The following is a 22,119-nucleotide window of genomic DNA, read 5'->3' as shown; positions in this document are numbered from 1 at the left end:
GTGGCTCTTCATGGATGCCAAAACCTATGTATGCTCTAGTCCAGTGATGGCAAACCTATGGGCCGCGTGCCAGAGGTGGCACTCAGAGCCCTGTCTGTGGGCACATGTGGCATCGTCCCAGCACAGAGTTTTCCAGAGTTCGTTACTAGAAAGCCAGAGGGAGATGGGAGACTTATTGCAATCAATAAGTGGGTTTTGGGTTGCAGTTTGGGCACTCGGCCTCAAAAAGGTTCGCCATCACTGATCTAGACACTAGACTTCTATTCAAGACAATTTATTTGCTCATAAACTTTGGAAGTTACTTTTTGGGTTACAGCCCCCACAAACTGGGTGTGCTATCTGGGAAATTCTGCAAGTTGTAGCCCCCCCCCCCCCCCAAATAGTGCTTTTGGAAGAGTTAATAAAATGGCCTCATGAAATACTTCAAGACAGGTGTGTGACAACAGTGTGTGTTCTCAGGGACAGAAGCTTTCGGCAATTGTGGCAACAATCCCAACAAGCGCATGTGCCAAAGAAAAAGCTGTGCTTTCCTTATCTTTTCCAGTATAGTCTCCATTTCTCCCACGGTCGAAGCAGGAGGATTTTCCACCCTCAAAATATTACTCAAGTGAACAAAAGCAACCCAAAGATTCAAGAGTGAAACCATGATCCAAATGTTCCTGTCTCTAAGCTGAAGCCCAGAAACATTTCCCTGAAATAATACCCTTTCAATGCACAGCTATGAAACCAAGGGAGAAGGAGATAATGATGTTTCTTTCTTTGTATGCTATCGCTAGAGCATTCATTTCAGAGCAAGTGAACTTCATGCTAAGAACGGCCAATGTTGCTCTCAGCATTTCCAGTTATTTACTTTTCTTGTACAACAGATAAAAGAGCTTTTATTTGCATAGCATTTTAATATTCCACAATTAAGGCCCTTCTGCAGGAAAAAGCAACAGGGTATGATGAATAAACACTTGGTTACAACTTTAATTCTCATAGGGAGGGAGGGAAGTTCCCTGCATATACAGACAGCCAAAATAAAGCTGCTTTGGGTCTCTTTGGAGGTATGCTGTTTAAATGATGCATGGGTCCTAAGAGTCCGGAGTTCGCACCAAAGCCACACTCCATTCCTAAGCACCAGAGTGCAGCTTTGGTGCAGCTTCTGGATTCTTAGGATGCATGCATCATTTAAACAGCATACAGCCAAAGAGACCCAAAGCAGCTTTATTTTGGCAGTCTGTCACAGGCCTTTGTAAATGCATCCTCAGAGTTTAATGGGAAGTAGGAAGTCATAATTCATGTTTCCTAGAGCTCTTTATCTTGAAAAGACAATTCATATAATGACATAAATATGCTTTGCTGTAACAGACGCCTATGTGTTTAGCTTGGATTACTGTGTTAATTAATTAATTATGGTGCTGAATGCTTTTTCCCCTCTCCTAGGTGGGTTATAAACCACCATGAAAGGATGAAGTCAGTCTGTACTAGGGTTAGGAAGGTGCGGTGCTTCCACACACCCCTAACCCTAGTATGGACTGAGTCCATACAAAATGGCGGCTCCCCTTCCACATGGGGGCCGCCATGACGATGTCACGACCGCGCCGCCTCTATACGGGGCGGCGTGGACGTGACGTCGTCGGTCTGCGCCAGGGCGCTTAGTGCGCCCTTTGCGCGGACCAGGAGGGAGCTCCGTTTCGGAGCTCCTTCCTGGTTTGCGGCACCGCTTTGCGTCGCTGGGCGCAGCCTTCAGATGGCTGCGCCCAGCGAAGCAAGGGAGAAAGGGGCCAAGCAGCCCCTTTCTCCTCCTCCCCGCCACCAGGGGGTGTCCTTGGGGCTTGAAGCCCCAAAGTCACCCCTTTTCAGGCTGCGGGGAAGGGGCCTTTTGCCGCTTCCCCGCAGCCTGGAAAGTGGCGGATCGGGGCCTCAGAGGCTGCCAGTCTGTCAGCTGAGGCCCCAATACACCGAGGAAAGGGGCGGGTGCAGCCCACCCCAAATAGGCGGTCTGTAACCCGCCTAAGCGATTTCACAAAACTCACGAGATTCCCCCAATTAGCCCTGAAGTTTAACATATGCCTCAGTGAACTTGGTGTTAGAATTTGTTAGAATAGGTGCCCGTATTTCTGGTACATTGAGTAAAATAAGAAGGCCTGCTGCCTCAGGAGGAAAAGAAATACCTCATATGGCTCTGTTGTTTGGCAGCTTAATGTGTGCAATTTCTTTGGGAAGATAACAGGGAGAGGGAGAATAAATGTATCCCCTTTTGATAGCACATGCTATGCTTCCTTCCCAACACTCTCAGTGCACCCTGATTGTGCCTTGCTGTTAATTTCAGGTGTCTGGGTTACTGGCAGAGGTGGGCCTGTATTCCTCCGCAACAAAAGGAGCTACACTCGGTGCCAACAAGGAGGGCAAACAGAAAGGTGGCCCTGACCCTCGGTCAAGCCTTACAATGAAATTAAGTAAGAAAATAAAATACAGGATGCTGGGAACGGGGCTCTGCGCAGGATCCTGTGTCCTGCAAAAAAGAGAGGAGAAAGTCAGGGCAATAACGTTTTTGGTCTCTGTTGGTTCCCCTTGAGACCGTTGTAACTGGAACCAGGGATTGGAGTGCGGTCTACTTACGGATTTATGGCGGAGCAGCTTGGCATTCGCCAAGGACCCTCTCCAGCCTCGCTTGTCGCTCAGCCATCTTGTCCACTGTGGAAAAAGGGAACCATTTTCAATACCACTGCCATACACATGCCCAGGAGTGGTGAATTACCTTCCTGGTTGTAGTATATCTGCATGTAGCTTACATTTCTTTCTAAGGAAGGTGCATATCTATATATATATGTGTTTCATGTATGTGTCCCGATGTATAGGCATAGTAATTCTAGGTAGGCTGCACTGACTGGTTGGCAAAGAGGATGTTAATGATGTCTACTTACAGGCCTCTTTCTGGCTGGCGATGGTCCTCTCCAGCCTCTGGATCGTCTCTGCAGCTGGGAAAAAAAGGACAATCTTAATATCAATACAATACAAATCCCCACAGATGTCCCCAAATGCCTAAGGGGACCCTGACATGTGCAGAAAGTGTGGGGTTGTGCCTGTGTGTGTGTGTGTGTGTAGATATGGATATGTGGAAGAAAGGGTTCATAGCTGCATATGTATCTTAGAGGTATGTGCTCCCATGTGTAGGTATATATCTGCATCTATGTTATCTATGTTAGAGATATGTGTCCTAATGTGTAGGTACAGTATATACCCGCATACATTACCTTCCTTGTTTTAGTATATCTGCATGTAGCTTACATTTCTAAGGAAGGTGCTTATCTACATATATACCTTCACATTTATGTGGGATGTATGTGTCCCCATGTGTATACATAATAATTGCACTTAGGCTGCATTAACTGGTGAGGCTTGTGGCACTTTCAGCACTTGCCAACCTTGCAGAAAGCAATTAGGATGTTAATGGTATCTACTTAGAGTCTTTGGAAGCAGGGCCCTGGGTGGCTTCCTGGGTGGCAAGGGCCCTCTCCAACTTCTCCACCCTCTCTGCCAACTCTAGAACTGGGCAAAAAAGGTCTCAGTTTTAATATTCACACAATCCAAATGCCAACAGATGACCTAAAATGTTTAAGGGGGCCCTGACATGTGCAGAAAGTGTGCGGCTGTGCCTCTGTGTATGTGTGTGTGCGCGCGCAGATATCCATATGTGGAGGAAAGGGTTCATAGCTGCATGCACACCTACATATCTATGTTAGAGATATGTGCCCCCATGTCTAAGTATATATCCACTTACATTACCTTCCTTGCTGTAGTAGTATATCTGCACATAGCTTACATTTCTTTCTAAGGAAGGTGCATATCTACATACATACCTTCATATTTATGTGGGATGTATGTGTCCCCATGTGCATCCATAATAAGTGTACTTAGGCTGCATTGACTGGTTAGGCTTCAGGGGTGCTATCACTACTTGCCAGCCTTGCAGAAAGCAATAAGGATGTGACTGGTGTCTACTTACAGTCTTTCAATGAAGGGCCCTGGATTGCTGGCTTGCTCATCTGCTTACTCATCCCGTCCTCTGTGGAAAAAGGGAACCATTTTCAATCTCACTGCCATACACATGCCCACATGTGGCAAATAGCTTGTGTGTCACATGTGCAGTGAGCTGCACCTGAGAGTGTGTGACTGGCCTTGTGTACATGTGCGTCCACATGTACATATGTGCTATGAAAGGTGCATACCTACAGATTTACCAGGGACGTAGCCAGGATTTTGGGAAGGGGGGGGGGGGTCAAGACTAAGTGCCACCATTTTGAGAGGCTAAGAGCCCCCCAAGACACAAAAAGAGGGTTGAGCGTTTACCCTCGACACCTCGATGGCACCAATTTAACTTCCGTTATGGCTTCGTGCTGCTATGGAATCTTGGGATCTCTAGTTTTGAGGACCTGTTGAGTCATCTGTCAGGTGCCACAACAAACTACAAATCCCAGCATTTCACAACATGGAGCCAAGGGCAGTTAAAGTGGCATCAAACTGGATTATTTCTGCAGTGTTTGGGACCCCTCAATGTCATACAAAACGACCGTTTCCAGAATTCCCTGGTATTGAGCAAAACAATGGGGAGAAAGAAAAGAGGGGGTTCACAGAGTTTGAATCCCCATGTGGCCAAGTCACACTCTCTCAGCCTTGAAGGGAGGCACTGGTCACTCCCCTCCAACCAACCTTGCATGCCAGGAGAGTCCTACAAAGTCACGAAACACAACAACAGCATTGTTTCCCAGGGACATGGGGAAAGGGAGCTCAGGGTTTGAATGCCCACATGCCTATAGAAGCCCACTGGGAGACCCTATGGAACCCAATGGGACAGCTTTGGCAAATGACCCTCTCTCGGACTGAGAGGAAGAAAAAGGTCAACCTCTTCTGAACGAACCTTGCCAAAGAAACCTCACGAAACCAACTGGGAGACCTTTGGCAAGTCACACTCTCACAGCCTCAGAGGAATAATAGCAAATTGTCCCTGCAAGAGTTAGTGCAGATGGGGAGCTGGGGACTTGGGTCTCCAGGTGGAGACTTGAGTGATTTTGGGCAAGTCACACTCTCACAGCCTCAGAGCAGGGACGTAGCCAGGGGGGGGGGGGGTTCTTGGGGTCTGGACCCCCCCTTCCATTAGAAAAATGAATGGTGTGTGCTGCTGCGCCACCGCACCCAAGCCCCATTATAATGGTGGCACTTAGTCTGGATCCCCCCCTTCCTAAAATCCTAGCTATGTCCCTGCTCAGAGGAAGACCTTGGCAATTGGCCTCATAGCTAAAGCCCACCAAAACAACATAGAAAAAGACCCCCCCAAAAAAACAACAACCCAAGAGAGTGCAAATGCTCACCAGAAAGCAACAGCAGCAACAACAACAGCAGCCTTTGTGGTGCTGCAGTGTAGACTCAGATGCAGATTCTTATTCTTTCCACAAACTCAACACTCTCCAAAAAATCCACACACTCCGCAATCTCCAAACTCTCCACAAAGTCCACTCTCCACAAACTCTGCACAAGCTCCACAATAGTCCAAACTCCTCTCACCCTCATCTGGCATCATGCCACACCGCCAGCTCTATATATAGAGCGAGGGGCCCGGGCGGAGCTTGCTGCAAAAGCGAGGGTCCTTCTTGCAGCGGGAAGGGTCTGGGCTGGCTGTGTGCGCCTCTTCTTGGCCCCACCATCACGGACCTCCAAGGTGCGTGCCTGCTGGGATGGGTGGGCGTGCCACCCATGGCACGCGTGCCACGGGTTCGCCATCGCGGGTCTAGATCAAGGGAAGTCATCGTGCCACTATATTCTGCTTTGGTCAGGCCCCACCTGGAATATTGTGTCCAGTTCTGGGCCCCACAATTCAAAAAGGACATTGAGAAACTGGAGCCATGTGTCCAAAGGAGGGCAACTAAAATGGTGAAGGCTCTGGAAACCAAGCCCTATGAGGAACGTCTTAGGGAGCTGGGGATGTTTAGCCTGGAGAAAAGAAGGCTAAGAGGCAATATGACAGCCCTGTTTAAATATTTGAAGGGATGTCATATTGAGGAGGGAGCAAGCTTCTTTTCTGCTGCTCCAGAGAACAGGACACAATGGAGCAATGGATTAGGAGGAACTTCCTGACAGTAACGTCTGTTCGACAGTGGAGCAACACTCCCTTGGAGTGTGGTGGAGTTTCCTACTTTGGAGGTCTTCAAGCAGAGGCTGGATGGCCATCGGTTGGGGATGCTTTGATTGAGATTTCCTGCATGGCAGAATAAAGGGGTTGGACTCAATGGCCCTTGAGGTCTCTTCCAACTATTGATTTTCATCATCCTGAATGCAGATGATCTCAAAATTTGTGCAAAATTTAGTGTCTATGTCTGCAACAATATTATCAATGCAAACTGAATAAACACAATTATTATTTGGCTGATTGCCTTTTGGCGACGAAGGAAGAGGTCTTTGTTGTTGTTGTACTTTTCCTTCAGTCAAACAATGCTTCCCTAAAATCTTGTCCGGCGAACAGGCCTGGTGTATTACTGCCAGCTCTTCTACAACTAAAGGGCACTTGGTGGCGGACTGTTTCTGTTCTTGAAGTTGGTTCTCGGGACTAGCATTTTCCAGCTGGTTTGGACCCAATAATGTTATTCTTGAAAACCTAAGAGGTGCAGCAACTACAGAGTGGCCTGTGACAGACTGCCCAAATAAAGCTGCTTGGGGTCTCTTTGGAGATATGCTGTTTAAATAATGCATGCCTCCTAAGAATCCGGAAGCTGCACCAAAGCTGCCCTCCAGTGCTTAGGAATGGAGTGTGGCTTTGGCGCAACCTCCGGACTCTTAGGACCCATGCATCATTTAAATAGCATATCTCCAAAGAGACCCAAAGCAGCATTATTTTGGCAGTCTGTAACAGGCCTTTGATTGCTTTCTTGGAGATCCAGCAACCATCCTTACATCTGTTTTTTGGGATACGCAAGGCAATGCGCTCTGGTTGAAGTAAACAGTCGTGTTTCAGAGAAGTCAGTTTGTTAGTTTTTGTGGCAACCTTGGTATAAACATTGCCTTCTTGTATTGCCTTTCCAGATATCGATTGTGTAGTATCTTGGGGTTGCTGGCGGCAAGAAGGACTACTCAGAGCCCTTGGAGTTAGTTTTTTCTCAAAAACCCCCATTTCTCCACTTAGCCTATCCAGCTTATGCTTTAATTCTGATAATTGTTCAAGTTTGTGTAGTAACCAGGCAGTACTTTTAGCTTTTCACAATAAATTTCTATTCTATCATGTACCAATTCCATCAAATTAACAGAGGCTTGCGCACCCTAATGATGTTGTGAGCTATGCTGGCAGTGGTTAATACCCTTTGACTCCTGCATTGCACTTAATGGGACTAGAGCATCCATAGGTTTTGGGATCCATGAAGGGCCACTTCTAATTCGTTGGATCGCAACTCCCATCAGCCTAAGCCAACGAGAGCCAGCCAGGGATGCTGGGGACTGCAGTCTCACCAACCCTTTCACTCCTCCTCCCTTGCCTTGAATGGGACTTGAGCATTGTGGCTTTTGGGGTCCACAGCTACCCTTGAATGGTTTCTGAGTAATAATCACAATAATACTAATAATTAAGCATGCACCTTACTTAGAAGTTTGTGTGTGTGTGTATGTGTACACACACACACATACATATCTACAATCATACTTCTAATATATATATATATACATCCATGTATACACACACGTACAGACACACACATAGAAGTGCCAAGCGCAGAGGCCTTCCTCGCTTGGCAAAGCCAAGGGCCCTGTCTTTCCTCCTCCTCCTCCTCTGTCCAGCTGTAAGGCTTTCCAGCAGCATCGGCATCAATGGAGGACAAAGAGAGGACACTGGGAAAGAGTCACTGTCTTATAATAAAATGTTATTGCAGCTTAAAATAATAGATATATTTAATAAATTATTAATAAATCCTTGCAGCTTCAGTCACTAAATCTATTCCAGCTGGAAGGGCTTGAAGGGTCCCAGCTACAGCCTTCCCCCCTCCAAGCCCCCTGGCCCTGGCCCTAGCAGCCGCAGGGAGTGGGGCTCAGTGGTGGGAGACAGGTGGGGCGGCCTAGTGGTCAAAGCCAGTGCCTATCCCTTTCTCTCCCCGATGAGGCTGAAAACAAGAGACATAAGGATGAGGAGGAGGAGGATGGTACTCTTGGGCTGGAAGAGGCCAGGATGCAAAGGGACCAAAGCTTTTGGCTCAAAACGCTTTGGAATGGAATCCCCCTCAGAGGCGGAGGCGGCCATGTTTTCCCGGGGGCTGATGGGAATTGTACTGCAAAAAGAGCCCCTGCTGCCGTTGCCTTGCTCTCTGCCGCCCTCTGGTGGCGCACTTTGCGGACTGCAGTCTTCTTGACTTATGGCTGCGAGGCTTCTCTCGGGCGCCCTCCTCTGGAGATCATCGGCCAGCGATTCTGCCCTCAGGCGCTTTTGCGCGCTCTCTGTCTCGCAATTCCACTCTAAGGCGCTTTTGCGCTCTCCTTCCTGGCTCTCTCTGTCTCTCGGGCGCCCTCCTGTGGCCCAAACGGCGCACTTTGGCCCCTTGACGCTTATGATGGTGATGATTCTTCCTTGTCCCGAGGACCCCTCTGGTGGCGGAAAGGGAGCGTTGCAGCCATTCCCAGGATGCCTTTACAATAATAATAATAATAATAATGAGGCAGAGGAGCCAAAGGCTTTGGCCCCTTTGCATCCTGGCCTCTTCCAGCCCAAGAGTTCATCATCATCCTCATGTCTCTTGTTTTCAGTGGGGCTTCCCAGTCTCACTGGGGAGAGAGATGGCACACAAAATGGCGGCAGCTCCAGAACCCTTGGGGCCTTGGAGGAGGACACTTCCCATCATCAAGCTCAAAGGCTTTGGAATGAAATTCCCGGGGGTGATGGGAACTGTAGTCCAAAAGCCATGCCTAGGGACCTTGTAGTCCTTGTCAAGCCCACAGACCCAGACCTGAGCTCCTCAGGGTTCAGGGGGAGCAGCAGGCCTCTTGAACTGCAGGACTCATCATCCCCCTTCCCAGGGATGGCGACTTGAATGTCAATGTCAGTGGTCTTGGAGGACACTTCCCATCATCCTCATGCAATAATTTATTAATAATTTATTAAATATATTTATTAATTTAATCTGCAGGAATATATTAATAATTTATTAAATATTAATTAATTTAATCTGCAAGAATATATTAATAATTTATTAAATATATTAATTACATTAAATTGCAATATATTAATATTTTATTAAATATATTTATTAACTATTGCTGCAAGAATGTATTAATAATTTTTTAAAATATAATTATTGACTGAAGCTGCAAGAATATATCATTTTTTAAAAATATATTTATTGAGTGACGCATCAAGAACATATTAATGCCAATACGTACCTTTTCCCCGTCCTTCCAAGCAGCAGACTCCCTCGACCGCATTTCGCCGCGTCTCCCAAGGATGTGGCTCCCGTTCCAAATGCGAGAGCATAATCTCTCATGCAACCGAGTTCGATTCGCTTCCCGCTCTGCTAAATCCATCCCAAACTGGACCTAGGCTCTTGTTGGCTTTTGGGGAACAGCATTAAACCCAATGCGCCCCAAAAGCAGCGTCCCAGTGAATCCCATTTTGGTCCAGTCTCTCCTGGCTGAGGTTATTTCCCTCTCCTCTTCATGGAGAGAATCCATCCATCAATCAATCAATCTTTATTTCGACCACTGACCAGTATAAAATAGAGTAAACCAATGAGATTAGAATAGGTGGGCTAGATAGGTAGAGGACATTGGTTTGGGGGTCTTGCGTTTTGGGAATCCTCCAACTATGTTGCATTTCGGTCGGCCGATGAAAGGATGAAGGAAAGGAGTTTGGATCCCATCCTCTTTGTAGGACCTTCATTGCAGCCCCAGATCAATCTGGCGACCTAAAACCCAGGACCGGAGGGCTGTTGTCTTTCGAGTCTGGGGTTTTTCGGATGGATTTGCCCATATATTTGGGGCCACCTCTTCCACCTTTAGGAAGAACCTTGCAAAGTTACACCGAGGCTGAGGTCTAGGAAAGGGTTTGGATGGCTTTGAGCCACTTGTTTTAGTGGCGAGTAAATGGATAGTAGTGGGTTTGCGTACGTTGAACGCAAAGTCGAGGGATGAAGCAGAGGGAGGAGACACGTCTGGAAATAATGCATTTTGACACCACTTTAAGACTAGTATATTATTATTATATTACTATTAGTATTATCCTGACCATCTTCTTCGGCCGCAAAATGTTGGAGGATCCGCTTCATTTTGCTGAAGACGACTTCTTCATATACACAACTTGCAAGATTTACGTAGACACAACCTCACAGGTTCCTCCTTGTTTTTTATTATCATTATCATTATCATTATTTCCTAGCTGGTCATTATTATTATTATTAATTAAAAAGCATTTTTTTTACAAATAGAACCTTTCTTAGAAGAAGAGATAAATAGATTTCGTTTTTGCTTTTGTACATCGGTTCGCCGGGAAAAAAAACGTCGTCGGCACAATTTTGGGACCTTTAAAAATAGAAATGGAGAAAAAGCGAGGAAAAAAAGGAAAGGAAGGAGAAAATAAAGAAGAGGAGGATGAAAAGGAGGAAGAGCTTAAAGTCTGGAGATTCGTTTAAAAGTGGATGTATTTCGTGCATCTTGTAAAAACGCCAAGAACCGAAATGTTAGCAAAAGAAAAAAGAGAAAGAAAGGGAAAAAGGAGAAAACGGAGGAAGGAATAAAAAGATCTTAATACCTGAACATTAATTTAAACGTTCGTGGATTTTGTGCATCTTTAACAAGATAACAACCCAAAAGATAACAAAACCAAAGGCAAGGATGGATGGATGACACACGACACGGACATAAAATAGGTCCAAACATTCACATACGTTACTATTATTCCTTCCTCTTCTCTTACTCACACCTAAAGAAGGCAGTTCAGAAATTAAATACGGATATTTTTTGGGGGGGATTTTGACACCCAAATGGCAGCCCTGACCACTCTATTCACAACAGAAAGGGGACACTTTACAATGTGTTGCAAAACCGTTGTGTGGTTGTAGTAGGTACTAGTCCCTTAACCCCCCCTCCCCCCGTACAACATGGATGGGCACCAGTCTTTGCATGGAGGGGGATTCGCATCAGCAGCGCAAAGCAAAGCCGCGGCGTCTGGCAGAGAGGGGGCTCTTCCGCGTGACAATCGGACGACTTCTTCCTTCTTTTGGCGTCCGTTGGCGGCGGCCGCCATCTCTCTCCAGTTTTGCTCGAGGGACAAGACGCAGCATGCAGAAAAAGGATAGGTTTCCGCGCCAGTTGTCATCCCCGCGGGAAAATCGGACGACAAGGGAATTAACGAAAACACACGTCTCCAGCGATTGTCGGTTGTTCTTTGGGATAAACATCAAGGAGGAGAACTGGGGGGCACAGCCTGCCCCGGACCCTCACCGCTTTGGGGTACTTTTAGGAAACGGGGTATCAATGGTGTCTTTTAGGGCCAGCTTCGGCCTCGGTCTGTCATCCCAAGCAGCAGGCGCTGGACCACTGGGAAATAAAAAAGTTCAAGGAGCGGGATGCAGCAGAAAGGCTCAGAAAGGGGTCTCAGGGTCCCTGTGGCTGAAGGCAGGTGGTCTGGATGGCTTTGCTGGACTCTTGCCTCCGTTGGTCAAGAGTGGACAGAAGGACAAATGGAAAAAGTATGGCGGTCTCGCTGCTTTAGAAACAGCTGGCTGGCATCCAAGGTGGGATTTAGGGGAAAGTTCTTGCATTTGGGTGAATTGGTGCCATGGATTCTCAATTCTGGGGCTGTTTCTTATGCCCTCAAAATGGTCAATATGGCTCAGCTCCAGACTCCGGTTTCTGGGGCACCTCTTCCCCAAGATGGCTCCAGAAGAGGAACAAATGAGAAAAGGACCACCGCGCGCCCAACATCATTCTTGGGAAGACGGCGAAGGCTGGGACACCGTACTCTCTGCCTCCATCTTGAAACAGGCCACACCGGGATCTCCGCCATGGATTGCTTTCTCTGATTGTCCACGTTTTGATTCAAAGGGTGGCTTCTTCTCCATCTGGATCGAGTCTGGACTGGGATCCACTGGAGTGCGGTGTCTGGTTTAGGGTGGCCAAACTGGGAGGTCAGGGAGGGTTCTTGAGCGCAGCTCATGGAAAGAGACACAAGGTCGGGTTGGGGGCAACCATGCCAAAGACCCCAGGTCAAGTCTGGTCCAGTCAGCGTCCAGAGGAAACAATTCCATTCCCAGCATGCTTTTCTGTCAAACTGGGAGTCACTGGGAATGTGTTTGGGGCAGACTGGGGAGGAGGAAGAGATGGCCACTTAGGACGGGGGCTTGGGCCAGCGGGTTTTGCCGGCCGGAGTGTCGTCCTGCGCCGTGGCGATGGTGGCGGACTTCCACATTTCCCTCCGCTTGTGCTTCTTCGCCGTGTGCTATGGGCAAAGAAGAGAGTCAGTCAAGAGATATGGGAATGAACATGGCAGAAAGGGGGAAATGGTGGCTGCCTGGCTCAGCGGGGCATTAAATCCATTCCAACTTTGGAACAGTATTGTGTATGGCGCCGGAAGTACTTTGGGTCTCAGTTTCAGCGCCATAGGGAACGCCACAAAGCCTGCAATGGACTTATTATTGCCCCGTAGATGAGGGGACCATAGGCTGCCATGGATAGGTCATTCTGGCAAACTGGGAGCCACTGGGAGAGGAATGTGTTGGGGGAAGACAAGAGGAAGAGATGGGCACTTAGGACGGGCGCTTGGGGCAGTAGGTTGTACCGGTCATCCTGTGCCATGGCAATGGTCCTGAGGATGGGGATGGGACCAAATTTGGGATCAAACGCTAACAAAAAGGGGCAGCAGGATGTATGGATGGGGTGAATGGGATTGGGCAGGGGTTCACACAGTTGGGATCACAGAGGCCTCACCCCTTGAACTGAGGACCAGAGACCCATGGAGAGGCGCTGACCACTGGGAGCCCTTCCACCCACCCTTGGTTTCCTCTTCCTCCTCCTCCTCCATCCCCTTTTGAACCCAATGGAGAGGACAAGGGTCTTGCTAACCTTGTGGAAAGGGGTGGCACATCCACGGAGTCTGGGCAAGGGAAGGCTAGGAGCTCTGCATGGACAGACACACGGAAAAAGGAGGGTTAAAACCACTGATGCACGCAGGGGTCACTTTTGGGGTGACCACAGGAGGGGTCATCTCATGCAAAGTGGGTGCCAGTGTCCCGCGGTGCCCCCCTCCAAATCTTCCATCACCTCCTTGTTCTCCATCCAACATTCAATACTTTACACTCCTAAAAACCTCTCAGCTTTTAAGTTCTCCAGGAGAAGAACTCAACTCATTGGTTGACCGGATGCCAAACCCAGCTCCTGCAATAGCATTTTTTGGCTCACTCACCGTTTGGGAAGGCGGCCGTTCTGTCTGCTCCAGCTGGATTTTTATTTCTGGACACGAAGGGTCAGTGGACTTTCGGGGGTCTGGCTGCGGAGAGCGGGACAGACCTTTGGAAAGACGGAAACAAATACTGTATATGGCCTAAATTTTTCTCAACGCCGCCAACAACAATTTATTTCGGCCACTGACCAGTACATAATGAGTACAGTTATTAAAACAAGGGACAAGGTTAATCTCTGCCATCTAAGATCAATTATTATTAACCATTATCTTGCACATAACATAGGAATTTTTTGGCTAATGCAAGTATAATAATATGGTTCTGACTATCCAACAGAGTAAATAGAAAACATCAGAGTGTCCCGAAAACTTAGTACTTTCCTTAGATTTGGGTTTCTCCGCCAAAAACGGAATTGCAGCCTACCTCGCATGGGTGTCCCAGCGGGTCTATTTTGGGGGTACCAATGTGTTTTTATTACCTGGGGAGCTTCCTCCACTGGTGGTGCTGAGGCTGTCGTCCAGCCAAGTGCTATAGACGAAGGAGTCGCGCTTGTGGGGTGTCCCGGACGAAGACTGGCTCTCCTGGGCATCGCAAGGAGGAATGGCAGTGGTCAAGGAAGGGTGCAAGGGGCGGACAATGGAGTGCCCTCCGTCCCACAGCAAAAGGGAACGCAACCCCTTCCCTCCAGCAAAACCTTCCTCCTCTGGTCCCGAATACTGACCATTTGCAAACTGGACAACATATTCAAGCAACTAGCCTTGTTGTGCGGTGCGCAGCCAGAGCGGCGCGTTATGGAGTTTGCACTTGTGGAGTCGGAGGGCCAGATGCCATTTTGGCTGCAGCTGGAGTCAGCAGAAAATTGCACTAACTCCACTTCCCAAAACCAAAAGCTTACAACTTTGGACGCCGACTTCGTTGCATGCAATTTGTTTTAATTAATGCAGTAATTTAATTCTGCTTTTAATGTAATATCTCTGTATGTTTTTATAATGGTATTGCTTTTTTAATCATAGAAACATAGAATAATGTTGTAAGCCGCCCTGAGCCCCAGTCCCTGGGAGGACGGCAAGATGATGATGATGATGATGATGATGATGATGATGATGATGATAATAATAATGGGAGTAATAATGAGAATAATAATAATAAGTAATAATATGATTTATTTATAGCCTGCCTTATCATGGGGAATCAAGGTGTTTTACAATATTTTACATATCAAATCCAATTAAAATTGATCCCCCTCCCAACCTCCAATCCCAAATATTATTATTATCATCATCATCATCATCATCATCATCATCATCATCTACTACTTTTGCAGGGTTTTAGGAAGGTTCACTCTCTCTCTCTTTTTTTGAGGTGGGAAGGTATGTCCAGGCACAACGAAACACCCCAAAGAAATGAATTTTATAGGCCGAAGGGATATAGGGTCCCCGCTTTAACCCCAAGCACCCCCCCGAAACCCCTTACCATGCCAGTGTCGTCGTCGCGACTGCCTTCGTGTTCCTCCGCGCCGCTTCCGAAACTGCTGGCGCTGGAGGAGGACCGCGAACAATCCCGAAGGACGTCCGGTTTGGGGGCCGCAGGGTCCGGTCTGCAGGAAAGGGAGAAAGGACATTCAGCGTCCAGAGAAGGGCGGCCAAAATGGTGGACAGTCTGGAAGCCATAGAGCCCTATGAGGAACGACTTAGGGAATTGCTGGGGGTGTTTAGCCTGGAGAAGAGATGGTTCAAGGGTAACATGATCGCCTGTTTAAATATTTGAAGGGATGTCATGATGAAGAGGGAGCAAGCTTGTTTTCCGCTGCTCCAGAGAACAGGACAATGGAGCAATGGATGGAAGCTACAGGAAAAGAGGTTCCACCTCAACATTAGGAGAACCTTCCTGACAGTAATATTACATATTTGAATGTTTAGGATGGAGCAAGCTTGTTTCCTGCTGCCCCAGAGAGAGGGGCTGACCTGTTCTTGGTGGTGGGCATCTCCGGAGAGCTCTGGTTGGATGAATTCTCCGACTTTGGCTCCTGGGAAATGTGGCCGCTCTCCAGCGTCTTTTCGGGTCCGGTTGGGCTTTCCCTACAAAGAGTAATATTTCAATTAGGTGCCTTGAGATGTCACACCAAAAAGATGAACAAAACTGCAAAGTCTATTTTACATAGTTAGGACTCTTCACCTATTGGACTACATAACCCATCACTACTCAACAAGGACTGATGGGAAGTGGAGGTTCTCCCCAGGTTTGATATAAACCCTTATGTGCAACGATAGACCATGACCATGGAGGACAGATGCACCTTTTCAAGCTCATCCCCATCTGAGAATTTAATGGACTAGAAAAGCGAACGACCCCAGAAAACTCTCCGCTTAACAAAGTCTGAGCCCCAGATCTCTCTTATCTGTCTTATCAGAGGCTCCCACTCCTTCTTAAATTTATTTAGTGTCTTGTCCTTAAGTTTTGATGGGGATGGAGACGGACCTGAACCCAAACCCAAACCCGGCTCCCCTTTTTCCCCTTCTGTGCCCCACCTTTTCTCTTGCACCTCCTGGATGTTCTCGATGCCAATAGCGCTGCTTCGCCGCGAGCTGAAAGGCCCCGATTTCTTGCGCGTGGGGCTCTTCCCAGGGACGATCAGGGACTGGAAGAGATGCAAACCCATCATCCACAGAGACCAAGGTCTGGGGAAGGCAGTGACTACAGGGGAGACACGGCGGGGATGGGGACAAGGGAGCTAGTCCTTATAGGGTCAGCCCTATAAGGGTCACCAGGATGACCCCTTTCCCATGGGGACGTCCGGAGATGGGGTTTCGCCCTGCGGACTAAAGAAGCGGAACAGGATTCTGCCATGGGACCTATGTCTGCTTAAGGCTGGGGTATTAAGGAGTCTCTTTGCATTATTACTTGGACCTCTTCCCCCATTAAAGGAAACCCACCAAGGAAATCCATCACAGTTGGGATATTTGGAGTACAACTCCCAGAATCCCCCAACGGCTGGAGTTGTGGTCCGAAAAAAGGCACCTTTCTGTGTTCTGTGAGAGCACCCACATTCTTGCAATCTTCCCAACATACTGAGAAAATCACACCCCAACTATATGATAATGATAATAATAATGATGATGATGATGATGATGATGATAATAATACATCAGAACTATGATGGGGGTCTCTGGGTGAGTTTCCCCTTCAAGTCCCAAAGTAACTTTTAAAAAATATTAAAAGGAAGACTCTGCTCTGAAAGAAGGTCTCTTTGTAAAATGGCAGAGTTTAGGGAAAGGTACTCTTTTGGACTATCCCCGGTTAGCATGGCCACCGACTGTGTTGGCTGGGGATCATGGGAGCTGTTGTCCTCCTCCTGGAAAAAAGGCATTTTTCCAAGCTCTGAGAAATCGGAGCAATTAATACATGGGGAAATTCAGGCAAAAATATCTAGAGAGGGAGGTGAGAGGTAGGCATGAGAAGGGCGGGTGGGCTGTGGGAAGGAAGGAAGGAAGGAAGGAAGGAAGGAAGGAAGGAAGGGATAAAGGGAGGAAGGGAGAGAGGGAAGGAAGGAAGAGAGGGAGGGAGGGAGGGAGGGAAGGGAAGGGAAAGGAAAGGGAGAAGGAAGGGATAAAGGAAGGAAGGAAGGAAGGAAGGAAGGAAGGAAGGAAGGAAGGAAGGAGAGAAGGTGCTAATAAGTGAGACACAAACAGTCATCTCTTCTATAGGAGGGAAGGAGGAAGGGAAGGGAGGAAGGAAAGAGAAAAGGGAAGGAGGCAGGCAGTAAGGGTCAAGTTGGAAGATGATAATAAGTGAGACACAGAAAGAAAGAGGGGAAAGAGTCTTCTATAGGAGGAAGGAAGGAAGGAAGGAAGGAAGGAAGGAGGTTCAGATTGGAAGATGATAGCAAGTCACAGAAAGGGGGGAAGAGTCACCTCTTCTATAGGACAAAGAAGGAAGGAAGGAGAGAAGGGAAGGAGGAAGGAAAGGAAGGGTCAAGTTGGAAGATGATAGCAAGTTAGACAATGGGGGGAAAGAGTCACCTCTTCTATAAGGGAGGGAGGGAAGGAAGGAAGGAAGGAAGGAAGGAAGGAGATGTCAGGAGACAAGGGCAAGTGAGATACAGAGAGAAGAAATAAAAACCAGCCACCTCTTCTATAGTTCCTATTCCTATAGCGCTGCCTCGGCGTCCATACCTACTTGACGTTTTCCCAGGGACAAGCAATGACTGGCAAGCGAGCGGAGAGAAAGCGTGGGAAAAAAGAAAAGGAATAATAAAAAAGAGGATATAAAAGACGAGAGACGGGGAGGAGAGGGAGGGGGAACAAAGGAATGAGAGAGAGAGAGAGAGAGAGAAAGAGAGAGAGAAAGAAGTCATGCAAACAAAATGGCGCTCGGTCGATGTCATCAATACAATCGGCTCAAAAACCAGAGGCAGCAATGGAAGTCCGGCTTCCTCCAAGGGATGCCAGGGGGGATGCGGAAGCGGCATGGCATAGGGATGGTCAGCATGGGTGACCATGGGCCTGGGCAGTGGGCTTTGGCACACCTGGGGTGCACCTTTCTTCTATGGCCTTCTGCCGCAATTGTGGAAATGGGTGCTTAAGGGCACATGTGGGCATGCAAATTGGGCTGGGCAGGGGATGAAAATCTGGCCCCACATCCTTCCATGCACAGTCAAAAGCAATAGCGTTCACACTTCTAGACCGCTTAATACCGAACTCAGGGACTGGACTTTGGTGACCTCCTCCCATTCACAGTCCAAGGAAGGAGGTGCGATGTTGGACCCTTTGCACCCTTTCAAGCCTGTTAAGTTGCCAAGGCTGCATAGCTTGCAAAATCCCTTCCACTACAACTCCCAGAATCCCCTAGCTGGGAGCTGTTGCCCAAAGGTACATTCCCACACTTTCCAAATGTAGAACTCTAGGAGACTGTTTTAACTCTTTAGGACTGGTCGGTTCAAAAGGAGAAGACTGTGCATCGGCAGCACCACGTTTCCACCTTGAAATAAATTGCCAAGGCAGAAGCCAGTAGGACAAAACTCATTCAGGCTACTATTACTTCTCCCCCTCCTCTTCTCCCTTTCCTTCCTCCTCTCACATGGGAGCATCCATCCCCTTTTTCTTTCTCTCTGCCCATCTCTCTCTATGTTTTTAATTGACCCTAACATGCCAGCAAATGGAGCACTGGGACCATCATGCGGCCATAGAGAAGCATTACTCTCCCAAGTCCGATGCTTGGCACAAGATCATTCATTTGTTGTTTCAATTTCTTATTCCAAGTGGCCAGAAACTTTTGGTGAACCAGACTTTCTGCAGACAGAAGGGGAAGAAAAATGATGGCATTGTCTCCCAAATAAGAATTCTGCCGCTCAGTCTCCAAATTTCATTTTTGGGGGCAGAATTCTTATTTTGGGGGGCAATACCCTCATTTTGTTAAACCACCCCCGCCAGCAGTGATTTGGGCAACTTCTTGCAATGGTGTGATGGCCATAATGGGGGAGATGAGGCATTGGAATGACCAGGGAAAGAGGGGTTTGGGGGTCGGGCGAAGGTCTTGAGGGAGAGGAAGAGGGAGTAATTGAACAGCCCACAAAAATGGGGTGGGAGGAAGAGGAGGAGGACGAAGGGGGCGAGGGGGCACTCACTATGCCGGCCGCTTTGGCGATGTCCGGGTTATTGTGTCCGAAGCTGCCACTGTGGCTGGTGGAGACCGTGTTTTGGCGCTTGCCACTCAGGCCCATGGCATCCATTGACTGGCTGCGGCTGCGGATCACGCGCTGGAAGGCAGGGCGCATGGTGCATCACATCCCACCCTCTTGATGCCAAAGCATGTCCCCCAAACTTTGGCAAACCCAAACTCAGTTTTGGCTACTATCCTCCTGGGCCACCTTGGCTGGTGTTCAGGGCCACCTACTACAGTTAGGTTGCCATCCATGAGTGGCGCTGACACTCATTGCTAATAAAACAAAGCTGCAAAACCCAAAGGGAATAGCTTGTGATGGTGGTGGGGACCTCAGAGTGTTCGTGCTACAAACTGAAGGAAGACGTTGTTGGAAGAGGAGATGGCGGAGGAAAGGCTGGATGCTCAGAGGGTTTCCCGGAGTGGTTCAGGTAAACCCCAAGAGCGGCTATAAAATGCCAGAGACCCCTGAAATGGACAGTGCCAGAGCCCAGTAGTGAATGTGAAGACACTGATGGATTGTGTCTTCCTACATGGCAGGGAGTTGGACTTTATGGCCCTGGAGAGTGTCTATGATGCTACGATTCCAATGCTATGATTGCCCACCATCCCTGTTGAGGAACTATGGTTTAAAGCCCCCCGCATCCAGTGTTGGGGGAGAAACCTATCACCCCACAGAGGCATTTCCTTTCGTACCCCCAAAACTCACCTTGAAGGACTCAAAGAAGCCCCCGCTGCCCCCGCCGCCGTTCTCCATCTTGTCCTCGTCGCCCCCGAGACCCATCATGGACTGGCTGTTGATGTGCAGCTCCTCGTAGAGGGTCTCCAGGAGGGCCGTCCGCGTCCGTTCCTGAAGCAGAAGGGGAAGGGGTCTTAGACCTCCGCAATCCCCCACTTGCTCTATGGGGAGGATATCCTACCACTGGAGGGGTCACAACATGGAAACTCACTTCTAGTTTGGCAAACTTCTCCGCTTTGTAGCAGGCATACTCGGCGTTGATCAGCTTGGTCAAGAGGAATTCCTGGAACTCGGGGCCCTGAAGAAGCAAATTGGGATCAGAGATGGAGAGACAGAAAGAGAAGCCAGCCTTTCAAAAAACAAAGAGAGGCTAACACCCCAAAAAACCTGCCCCGTTTTCAACAAGAAGGAAGACAAGAGAAGAGGCAACTATTCCACCAGGTATTTTGGAGATTATTTGTCCCTGAGATCCCAGCAATGGGAATAAAATAAACCTGGAGAAAGAGGAAGGTGCCATTTTGGGAAAGTGGTGCAGAATGTGGGTTGCAATTGGCTCCAGGTGGGCATTTGTGAAGGAAAGGGGTGAGCCAAAGAAGCCTCTGCATCCATATATCTTGGCATTGCCTCCCTTGACAAAGGAGGAATACTAACCATTTTTGAACGACAAACCCCAGAATCTCCCATCCTTGAAGCCTCCTTGGAGCAAGGAGCATTAGCAACAGCAAGTACATGTCTATATTGCTTAAGCACTTCCAAAGCGGTTTGCAATGTGCGAGTCACTGGGAGGATTCTGGGAACTGGAGTCCAGAACTGTAGCCTCCCCTTCCCCTTCACGTTTCTTCCCTCCATTTTGGGGGGAAATGATGACAAAACTGAAGAGACATGATTCAAAAAGCCCTTCCCAGGAGCGACTCTCACCTTTCGGAAAACCGCCGGGTTGGGCAACGGGGGACCGAAGAAAGGCACATCGTCGCGGGCCGTGACAGAGACCTGAAACGAGATGAGGAGCATCCATGAGGTTTTGGAGACGTTCCTCAAACGCGCTGGGCATCTGCTACAAGCCTTGGCATCATCAGGGACGCATCTGACTTGGGACGTCTGGGATGGTGGTGGGGTTTACCATCTCTTCCTTCTCTCACTGCCTTGAACCTCTTCCTTTCTAGCTAACGAATTCCCAACTTGGAGGGATCCAGGAGGGTCACCTTGTATAGCGTGTTGTCGGTGCAAGGGTTCTCGGCTTGCACCACGATGTAGGCATGCAAGAAGTTGGAGGCGATCATGTCGGGGACGAAGGGCGTGTTCTCGTCTTGGAAGATGATGGCCACGATGTCGTTGCCGATGTGCCGCTTGCGCTGGAGCTGGGAATTGGAAGAAGGGAAGAGACAAAATGAGGTGGTCACTCTGGTCCAGTGGCTGGTCATCCATCCATCCATCCATCCATCCATCCATCCATCCATCCATCCATCATTCCCTCCTTCCTTCCTTTTGGGCATGATCCAGAAGTGCCACAGATCCTAGGAGCTGCAGCTCCATCATCTGGGTACCCTTCCCTTTCACCATCACCATCACAAAGTTACTTTTCCCAATCCTTGTCTCTCTTTCTACTCCTCACCTGCTGGGTGTCTCCTTCTGTGTAGGGCAACTTGGTGGAGACGTGGAACATGATCTCTTTGTTCCGAAAGTTGAAATAGACAGATTCAGTCCCCGTTTGGCCATGGGTCACATCCAGACCGCCCCGAAACCTGCATGTCCAGAGAGACAACCGGACAGCTTGCACCAGCTGTCCATCCCCAAAGGAGAATTCAAGTGTTTTGCTCCGGCGCTTGGCGCGCGTGGTGCCCATGTTGGGTCTTGCTTTACAATTACGGAGACATGTGCGCCCGCTTTTCCCAAACGCCACTCACCCCTTGAAGTCCTGCAGCTGGACTTTCTGGCCCAGGAATTCGAGGAACTCCACAAAAGCTGGACTCTCCTCCGTTGTGCTGAAGAGCTCCTCTTCCGAAGTCTGCAGAAAAGAGATATTTTGGTTGTTTGCAAGTCACACTCTCTCGGCCTCAGAGGACGGCAATGAGAGCAAACCCTGAACAAACTTTCCCCATAAAAATGTCTTGAACTGGAAACAAAGGCACACAACAACAACAACAGCGTTGTTGTAATCCTGTCTCGATCTGCAGGGAGAGGTGGGAATATGAATAATAATAACAATAATATTAATAATTGAATGAATTTTATTATGGTCGATGACCAGCTAGTAATAATAAAAATTATTATTATTATTATTATTATTATTATTATTATTATTATTATTATTATCCA

The 22,119-nt window shown here is 48.3% G+C and overlaps 1 protein-coding gene across 3 annotated transcripts in view; it reads right to left on the bottom strand.

Annotated features, from left to right (window-relative positions):
- Positions 1-10,208: 10,208 nt before the first annotated feature.
- The window catches only part of LOC121937014 (RAP1 GTPase activating protein), a 41,900-nt gene continuing 29,989 nt past the window's right edge, over positions 10,209-22,119 (bottom strand). For 2 of the 3 annotated variants that reach the window (XM_042479807.1, XM_042479805.1), the window contains 15 exons: positions 21,708-21,808; positions 21,416-21,545; positions 21,006-21,161; positions 20,722-20,793; positions 20,015-20,101; positions 19,774-19,914; positions 19,030-19,161; positions 17,533-17,610; positions 15,935-16,044; positions 15,371-15,484; positions 14,880-15,003; positions 13,885-13,987; positions 13,409-13,512; positions 13,069-13,123; positions 10,209-12,445 (listed from right to left, as the gene is read on the bottom strand). In XM_042479807.1, the coding sequence (XP_042335741.1) occupies positions 13,115-13,123; positions 13,409-13,512; positions 13,885-13,987; positions 14,880-15,003; positions 15,371-15,484; positions 15,935-16,044; positions 17,533-17,610; positions 19,030-19,161; positions 19,774-19,914; positions 20,015-20,101; positions 20,722-20,793; positions 21,006-21,161; positions 21,416-21,545; positions 21,708-21,808 (1,461 nt within the window). In that variant the 3' untranslated portion in view covers positions 10,209-12,445; positions 13,069-13,114. The remainder of the gene's footprint in view (positions 12,446-13,068; positions 13,124-13,408; positions 13,513-13,884; positions 13,988-14,879; positions 15,004-15,370; positions 15,485-15,934; positions 16,045-17,532; positions 17,611-19,029; positions 19,162-19,773; positions 19,915-20,014; positions 20,102-20,721; positions 20,794-21,005; positions 21,162-21,415; positions 21,546-21,707; positions 21,809-22,119) is intronic. The other variant, XM_042479806.1, reaches the window with a different exon arrangement.

Source organism: Sceloporus undulatus, chromosome 7 (assembly GCF_019175285.1).
Source record: "Sceloporus undulatus isolate JIND9_A2432 ecotype Alabama chromosome 7, SceUnd_v1.1, whole genome shotgun sequence".
Taxonomy (NCBI): Eukaryota; Metazoa; Chordata; class Lepidosauria; order Squamata; family Phrynosomatidae; genus Sceloporus; species Sceloporus undulatus.
The sequence above is the reverse complement of the archived record's forward strand: the minus strand, read 5'-3'. Positions and strand labels throughout refer to the sequence as shown.